Genomic DNA, 9,100 nt, shown 5'->3' with positions numbered 1-9,100 from the left:
ATATATATATACATATTTTTACTTGTGAGGTAAATATTAAAATTTGTACGACATAGACACTTTCCAGAAATTTTAATCCGAGTCAACTCTAAATCTCTCGGAGTGGCCAGAGTATACGTACATATAAATTTGCAAAGTTGAAGCAGATTTATGTTACACCCGTTCGTGTAAATAACGATCGCGGTGTTTCGAAAGACAGAGAGTAATATTGCGGGACGCGATATGGGAGAAAAAGGGAGACGAGGACGCGGCGACGAGGCTGGACGAGGCCGCGCGCGCGTGCGACGCTCTTCCTGTCTCGGGGCTTAATTGCCGGTACACGGCGATCGGTACGTCACTACCTATATTGTGCTCCAGCCTCCGCACGCCGCGGCGCCGCCAACCAGACCGACTTGATCGTCAGTGTCAGTTGTGTTTCAGTTTTGATCAGTCGTGTTTCGTACGCTTGACGTGACGGACGTGAACGGTAGTGACGGTACGCCGAGTGGCTCGAGGCCCAGACGAGCGTACGTGGAGGCACTGGAAATCGCGGTAGCGAGCTACCGTCCGTTCGCTCGTTGCAGGGAAAGAAGGCAGGAAGAAAAACGGGAAACGGCGACGGCGACGGCGACGCGACGAACGGCGCGATGGCTAGTCTAAGGCAGACCCCGCTGACATGCAGTGGACACACGAGACCCGTGGTCCATCTCGCCTTCTCCGATGTCACTGAATCTGGATACTATCTCATCTCGGCGTGTAAAGGTAACGGGCGGGACTTTGTTCTGTTTTGTTCTACGAACAGAGATTTGGATAGATCGGTTGACTGATCGTCGCATTGCTCCGATTTTTTCTTTCTCTCTTTCCTCTTGGATCTTGATCATTTAAACCGCACGTTCGATTCTCGATCGCCTTGGCCCGATTCTTTCCGGTCGCTCTCAAGGCTCCGTGTCTTTTCGAGGTTAGACGCGCGTGTTCTTGACGGGCGCGCTGTCTCTTCCTGCCTGTTTGCGAAGGCAGCTCGACATTTCGAAGGATTGAACAGGATTAACAGGCTCTATGTGATACTTTAATCTTTAATCATGGATTAATTTATTGTCTATTGTTTTTCTAATTTTTAGGTTTAGAAGAATAAGATAAAAAAATAAGTTTAATCGAGATTAAAGTAAATCTTTGTTGTTAAAATCTTTGTTGTTAAAAATAAAAATGTTGATTAATTTAATCTCAATTCAACTTACTTTTTGTTTTTTTTTCTAGTTTTAAAAATTGGAAAGAGGTAGAAAGTAAATTAAACTAAAGTTAAAGTTAATCTATATAATGGTAGAAATGGATAATGTTACTACAATCATAATCGTTTGATGAATCATTTATATTGCTGGTTCCTCTTGGTTGAGATTAATTGAAAAATTGTTGTAATGATATTTTTTTCTATATATATTAACATTGAATATTATATATACAGTTATATATGCAGTTATATATGTTCTATGAAAGGAATAGTCGAAGCATAACAAATTTTATACAAAATGATAAGTAATTTTAACTCTTTCTAAGCTCTTAACTTTTTTCTACAAATATTTTATAGAATATTATATATTTTATTTCAATTTTAGCTCAATATATTATTATACTTTTGAAATCTAAAAAATGTATTATTATATTATGATATATCTAATATAAAATATTTTTATTCTTTCAATGTATTATCGATTATATTTTTGGAATTACTTGGAAATAGAATTTAAATCTTTTCATATGTATTTGTTTCAAAATATATATATTTCATCAATGATACATTTAATTATTGTAAATAATATCATTTTTATATAGTAAAATATTTGAACAGTGGTTTTTTTTTTAGATGGCAAACCTATGTTACGACAAGGTGACACTGGAGATTGGATTGGTACATTTGAAGGACATAAAGGAGCAGTGTGGGGTGTAGCATTAAATCCACAGGCTACTCGAGCTGCAACCGGCGCAGCAGATTTTAATGCCAAAGTCTGGGATGCGATTAAAGGAGAAGAAGTTCATTCTTTTCAACACAATCATATAGTTAAATCTGTTAACTTTAGTATCGATTCTAATCACCTATGTACTGGTTCTAATGAAAAACTTGTACGCATTTATGATCTTAATAAACCAGAAGCAGCTCCACAGGTAAAATTATGTATAGATGTAAATTAGCAATGATCAAACACGATCAATAGTAAATATTTGGGTTAATTTAAAACGTTTCAATTTTTCTCTCTCTCAGATCTTCTCAGGTCATACAAGTGGTATTAGGCATGTCACTTTCTTTGACAATAACTCTGCCTTAATTACCTGTGCAGACGATAAGACACTGAGGGTATGGGATAGAAATAGTGGACAAGAGGTTAAGAGATTAGATTTTCCAGCGATTCCTAGTTCCATGGAAGTATCAAAAGATGGAAATATCATTACCACTACTCACTCTAACATTGTTACCTTTTGGAATAGCAAAGAGTATGTAATATTTTTTTCTCTTGTAAAAAATTGTTATAAAAATTCTTTGGAAAGCTATCCTAGAATTTCAGTTTTTTCCTTAATTTCGCAGTTATAATTTATGAAAGTTTTCTTGTCAAATTATTCAGAATCTCACATAAAAATACATATTAAAATCATATTAAAAAATTTTTACTTTTTTAATTTTTTAATGTTTGAAGATTAATGTTATTTTCAATTTTTTGTCAGATTAACCAAGATAAAAGAATTTATGGTCCCGACTCAAGTTAATAGTGCCAGCCTGCATCCGGATTGTACTATTTTTGTTTGTGGTGGAGAAGATTTTAAAATGTATAAATTTGACTACAATACAGGGGCAGAACTAGGTAAAAATTTGTTTATCTTTCATGATTCAGTAATTTTCATCAAAAGTAATTTTAATTTTGTATATAAAATTTGCAGAATCGTTTAAGGGACACTTTGGACCCGTACATTGCGTACGCTTTTCACCGGATGGTGAATTGTATGCTAGCGGATCCGAAGATGGTACTTTGAGATTATGGCAAACCATAGTCGGTAAAACTTACGGATTATGGCGCTGCATAGAACAGACTCCTGCAATACAAGAAAATACAACCGTGATTAATAATAAACAAGAAGTTCCTGCCAGTTAAACTTGAACCTCAGAGAGAGATAAGAAAATTTTCAGAAGTTTTTTGAAAGCCTAAAAGCAGATACTTCAAATTAAATTGGATGAATAATCTGCAAATAAAACGCGAATCGAATTTGTTATTTGGGCCGTCGGAAATTTTTGTAAATAACTCGTCTTTAGAAAGAGATCGTTCACATCCCCCTTCACTGTGGCCTTTATTTCCAAAACTAAAAGTGAGAGGACCAATTCTAGTGGAGGCATGCGGGGTAGGATTGCTATTTATATTATGAAAAAAAACAACAATAAAAAAAGAAATATTAACATTTATTAACATTATACATGTTATTATAATACAAAAGTAGATAGCGTGTAAAACGAGAGAAAGAAAGACAAGTTCATAACGAACATTGCATTTGCATTTTTTCCGAACCGATATCGTCCATCATTCCAATATATGACATATATTATATCAATACGTGACTTGTATCAGCACACAATATATAATATTGTGTATATTTTAACATGCTTCATAATCATTCTCGATTTTAGTTTCCGTAGTAATATCACATAATATGCAACTCGACAATCCATTACAAGTTTTGCTTATATGCGCATTTCATTCCTAATAACAATAGATATTCTAATCCTTTTTTTTAAGATATGAAATAATCCAATTATGTAAAGATGCAAATTATCTTTCGAATATTATTTAAAACAGGAAAGGTTTTAAAAAAATTTTAGAAGATTTCAGTGTCTTGTGAAACTCTTTAACTCTCAAGTGTTTAGAAAATCTGTCTTTTGAATATCAAAATATTATAATAAAAATTAATAAAAATATTTACTTACTTCGTATATAAAATAGACGAATGAAACAAATGTAAAATATGAAAAAATACATTTTGAAAACATTTCAGAGAAATTTTCTATACATTCAAGACTCTGCAATTTTTCTGTTTCGAATGATATTCAAAATGATTTGCAATTTTCATTATAATTAAAATAATTCAATGTGTCTTAAAACCATCACTATTTCCTAAAAAGGTTTCTCCAGCCTTTTCACATAATAGGATTTGATCAAATATTGAGAATAAGTTTATGATATGTAGGCATTTCTGAATTTTAATTGTAAACAAAGTAAATAAGGATTTTGAAGCTTTGTATAGATATAAAAGAATAGAGAAACGAATAGAGAACTTTAAAGAACATCTTGAAATTAAAAAAGTGAAGTTTCACTGTATTATTTTCGTGTAAGAGTATGAAATGTTCATCAATTCTCTTTAAATATGATGTCACAGTAATGAAAATGTGACAACGCCGTTTCCACCAGAATAATCAATATTTAAATTAAATTTAAATAATTAATATAAATAATTTTTCTTCAATATTTTCCATAAATATTTATATTTATTATAAAGAAAATATATTTTAATAACACATTACAGTTTTACTGCTTAAATTTTATTCATTATTTATTTTTTTTAAAATAGCAGTGGCATTTTGCATCCTTTATACTTTCATATTAAGATAAGAAAAGTTACACGACTTCCCTCCACTTTATTAAACTGGAGAACCTCTTTAAAAAAGTCTTCATTCGCTGTCTTCTTGCTCTCTTTTATTTTTCGACGATGTGATCTCGTTCTTCTTCCATGAATTAAATACTTGCGCCTTATCATCTATATTTACACGCCGACAGGTACTCTTCCTTTTATTTTCTGTTAAGTATTTCTTGCGTATATTCAAAACATACTCTCTCTCCTTGTTTATTCGTATTTGTTTCTCTTTGTGATATTGAGCTTGAATACGATCGGTTATGAAATATTTTGATCGTGTTTGTCATACAGTCTCTCGAAGTAAAGGCAGTGTTTCCTGCGTACAATATAATAATCCGTAAACAAAGAGTTATGAATTTTAAGTCTTCCCGTCTCTTTCGATTTAGCCAATGAATTGCGAGAGGTCAGGTAGTTTGAAGCCGTTGAACGAAGCTGGCGTTGGTGAATTTCTCAGATTATTCGTGTGTGATGGGAAACCAGAAAAACCTGGACCGCTAGGCGTAGTGTGTAATTGTAGTCTTGCGTTACTCTCTGAGGCTGCTAAAACAAAACCGCATTGAGCGGTGCATACATCGTCCCGTAGAATCGCTTCTCGAGAAGCCTCTCGTAGAAGTTGATTGCAATCTGTGACTCTTAACGAAGCGCATTGCGTCTGAAAACAGAGACTTGTTTTTAAGATCTACATTTCATTAGCAATTTGTTCATTTCATAACATAGTTTATAATATTTAGCAATTTATAAAAGAGATTTGAAGAAATATAGACTAAGAAAACAAAATTTATATTTGATTTACATTTACAATAAGCAAAAGTTTGAACTTTTTAATACGTTTCTTTTCATTCAGAGAATATACTTACGCCTTCATTGGTGCAAACACAACTAGTGCAAGGTGTAGGGAAACCAGACTCTCCGACCGCGACGTTTCTTCCACCGATTTGACAGCCATGTCTAGTCTCTCGCCAGGCAGAGAAGTCCATATGAGGCATGGAGCTGCACGGCACGCGTGGATTTAAGAAATTACTGGGTAGGTCAAATGCCGCTCTTTGCATGTCCGTCTGATGATCCATGTTCTCGCACATCACCTTGGACAGAGTAGTTTTGCGAACCTCTGCCAATTGGTGCTCAGTAAAGCGAATGTTCGGATCATCGGTCTCATACCAGAAACGATCGCACTTTCTGGACTGTCTGAACTGAATAGCGATGATACAGGCGAAGGTGGGTCCGACCAAACCACCTTGAAGTGGTCGTTCGCTCATACCGCCCGGGAAGAGATCGATGTCATCTACGGAGGCATATATACGTTTCATACGAGCTATCACTTCCGGCGCCATTTCTCTGGACAAATCCTCAAATGTGGTGGCTTTCTTCAAATTACAGAGCGCTCTGTAATGATTGTACGATGGTATTCCGTGATCGCGGGCTCGGTGAACATTTAGGGCTATCAAATCCACGCCGGAGTGCGGAATACCGCGTTGCTCGAATAGATGATTGGTCACTTCGCCGGTGATGAACTGATCCAATGTCTCCATCGGCGTAGTTACTAGGCCACGTATCATTTCGTCGATCATGTGCTCCTGATAGAGCATATCCGGATTGAAAAATCCGTCACGCAGTAAGATGGGCGGATCGATATTCTGATAGTTGCGATCCATGCGCGGTAAATGCGGTCGCAATAAAGAATGGCCAATTCGGTATGCCGCGGCAGCGAACTCGTTGAGCACGCTAGGGTTGCAAGTGGGCGAGTATTCCTTGTAGTAGCCTTGGGGCAACAGCTTAAGACCATACAAGCTAACGGCGTTCCAGCCAAGAATTCTCGGTAGAAACTCGTTGTACGTGATATGTTGCAGCATCGCACTAATGATGCGTCGTGTCTCCTGGAAGAGCTTCTCGCCGTCCCAGTGGGGATTTACCTATTCAAGAAGTTTTATATCAATGAATAAATTGATATTATTTTTATTCAATTAGCAAGATGTTTGCCGACAGATTGCGGCACATTCAAACAGTACATTCCCTATAAAATACAACATTCTTAAAATGTTATATAAATATTAAAAAAGATAAATAATATTCATATGACATTCTAGAAATATAGTGTGTTATAAAGTTCTGAAATATATGACAATGTAGAAGAGTTTTTCCAATTCATATTTTTAAAAAGAAGAGATTTACCTGCCGTAAGCCTTCCATCACGCGATTGTGTTCGCGTATCCACATGGTGTGCATAACTGCCAGCGCTGGTTGCTCCGAAGCGCGGCCATCACCACCGATGAAGCACAATCCTGATCGCGCCTTGCATTCTGGATGCGTCGCTGATTGCGGTAGTAAATCCCTGCCACGTCTTGGGTTCGTTGTGATGTTCATGCGACCGTTGAAACCGCGCAGGATATTACAGATGCATGAATTCTCGCCGTAGACTACCGATGCATCCAAGAAACCGGTATTCTGATTCACTTGTTCGCGTGGACCCAAATGCTGCTGGCCTGGCAACGACCTCATCGACGGGAAGCACATACGCGAGCCTGACGAGACGTTCACAGTGGGATAGAAATGATCACCCGGTGGCACAGGGAACGGATTGCATTCGGGATGAACGGTGCGTGGTGAGTCGCACGGCCGACAACTGGGAATCGACTCCTGAAAACCTTTGTGTATGGGAGTCATCGTCAAGTCGTGATCCAGAAATTGGGCGAACTGCATCACCATCAGTGTATAACGGTTATGCAAATTCGATATGTCAGGGTGGATTACGGTGGAGACTACCCGAGGATTTGGCAAAGATGCACCGGTGACGGAAGTAATTCTCGGTTTGGAAACACCGTCCTCATAAACAGGTGGCAACAGACGGGCGAAGGTTGTCAACGACTTGCCAAGATTGGGATTACGTAGATTGTTGCAATGACCCGATAGAGTTCGATAAGGTGTAGTTGGATCGCATGGGGAATTATCTACGGGACATTCGACTTCTTCATGTTGCGTCGCCTTTTGATTATGATTCAAGAAACCGGAGATATCGACGTTTTGCAGCAAATCGGAGAACTCGTTCGAGCTGGGGAATCCTAGAATGTTCTCCGTGTTCTCGAAAACCTGACGTCTTCTTCGTCGGAGACCGTGTACACCATTTAGAATCTCATTTGTAGCCAATTCATACATGATGGACGAATTGGCGAGCAACAGAGCATCTTTGTTAGCTTTCGAGAAGCTAGCTGCGGTGCCGGCGGCCGATTTTGGGTCGGCAACTCTTTGTTCTAGCCAAGCATTATACTCCAATTGCTTTCGCTCAATTAGCTCTTCCTCTGCTCTCTTTACCGCAGCGGCAAGCACCTCGGGACTGATCTCCGATAGAAATTGCGTCGATTCACCACCTGTGCTCGTATTTACCAAGTTGTACTGCATCATAGGAAGCGGCAGCGGTTTCTCGATCCATGCCGCGACATTCAGAGATTCGTATTGCTCGCAAGTAATCCTGCTGTTCAAATATTGGTCCTGTCGGATGAACACTCTTGGCTGTATCCTGCGAATATTAGTATTGGCGCACAGAATACTGGCGAGGGACACCTTCCTGATTTCGACCAGCTGCGTCGCCGTCAGTCCTGAGGGTGGAAGATCGTTCTCGTACCAGAAGCGGTCAGAATTTCTCATTGTCACGAACTGCTTCTTAAGAAGACACTCGAATGTTGGACCAACAGCAACACCTGTAGCCGGAGTCTCCAAGATACCACCCACGAGAAGATCCACGTCCTCTACATTTGTGTAAATCGTACTTAGCAGATGCACGTGCTCAGGTCGCATTACTCTCGTTAGATCCGTGAAGTTTTCGATCTATATTGAAATGAATTGAATTGATTTATTGTCGCGGTTGTGTAGAGACAAGAAATGATAAAAATATACCCATTAAATTTCGCGTCTGATGATGAAATGAAGATTATTTTATAATTATTATAATAATTGTGAGCAATAATATTTTCAACTTATCCCTCGAAATTTCAGAAGTTTTCGAAGACACGTCTATATATAATTATTTTTAGATTATTACTAAATCATGAAATTTATTTTATTATTTTATTATTTATTGTTTTGAAATTTAACTATCTATGTTATGGCTGTAAAACTTTCATAAACAAAAAAGAATAGCGAACAAGACATAAAACATGAACAATGATACTTACATTATAAAAGTTTTGTTCGTTCTTTTTAGTTTCATAAATTTTTTTTCTAATTGTGCAATTAGAAAGTATATACAAGTCGATCGTTTTTGTAAACATTTAGTTATTTTAGAGAGGTCAAAAATGATTAGTACTATTTATGTGTCTAAAAATATATAATTGATTTATTATGTGTTTATGATATATTTTATTTCATTTTATTTCGTTTCATTAGATAGTCTAATTTTATTCTATAATCTTAAATATAATTTCTTTATATTTTGATAGAACTAAAAAATAATGATAGAAATGGT

The 9,100-nt window shown here is 36.9% G+C and overlaps 2 protein-coding genes across 2 annotated transcripts in view; one reads left to right on the top strand and one right to left on the bottom strand.

Annotated features, from left to right (window-relative positions):
- The first annotated feature begins 626 nt into the window (after nt 1–626).
- Nucleotides 627–3,116, top strand: LOC105619371 (serine-threonine kinase receptor-associated protein). The gene is made up of 5 exons (XM_012200892.1): nt 627–741; nt 1,838–2,136; nt 2,234–2,463; nt 2,692–2,828; nt 2,905–3,116. The coding sequence occupies exons 1-5, from the start codon at nt 627–629 to the stop codon at nt 3,114–3,116; spliced, it is 993 nt and encodes a 330-aa protein (XP_012056282.1).
- A 1,910-nt stretch (nt 3,117–5,026) lies between these two features.
- LOC105619452 overlaps nt 5,027–9,100 on the bottom strand; it is a 25,443-nt gene continuing 21,369 nt past the window's right edge. The window contains exons 6-8 of the mRNA XM_012200969.1: nt 6,814–8,463; nt 5,502–6,554; nt 5,027–5,296 (exon numbers count right to left, since the gene is read on the bottom strand). Coding sequence (XP_012056359.1) covers nt 5,027–5,296; nt 5,502–6,554; nt 6,814–8,463 — 2,973 coding nt within the window. The remainder of the gene's footprint in view (nt 5,297–5,501; nt 6,555–6,813; nt 8,464–9,100) is intronic.

The sequence above is a fragment of the Atta cephalotes genome, assembly GCF_000143395.1.
Source record: "Atta cephalotes unplaced genomic scaffold scaffold00021, whole genome shotgun sequence".
Taxonomy (NCBI): Eukaryota; Metazoa; Arthropoda; class Insecta; order Hymenoptera; family Formicidae; genus Atta; species Atta cephalotes.
Note: the sequence above shows the minus strand (reverse complement) of the source record. Positions and strands in the feature narration are given on the sequence as shown.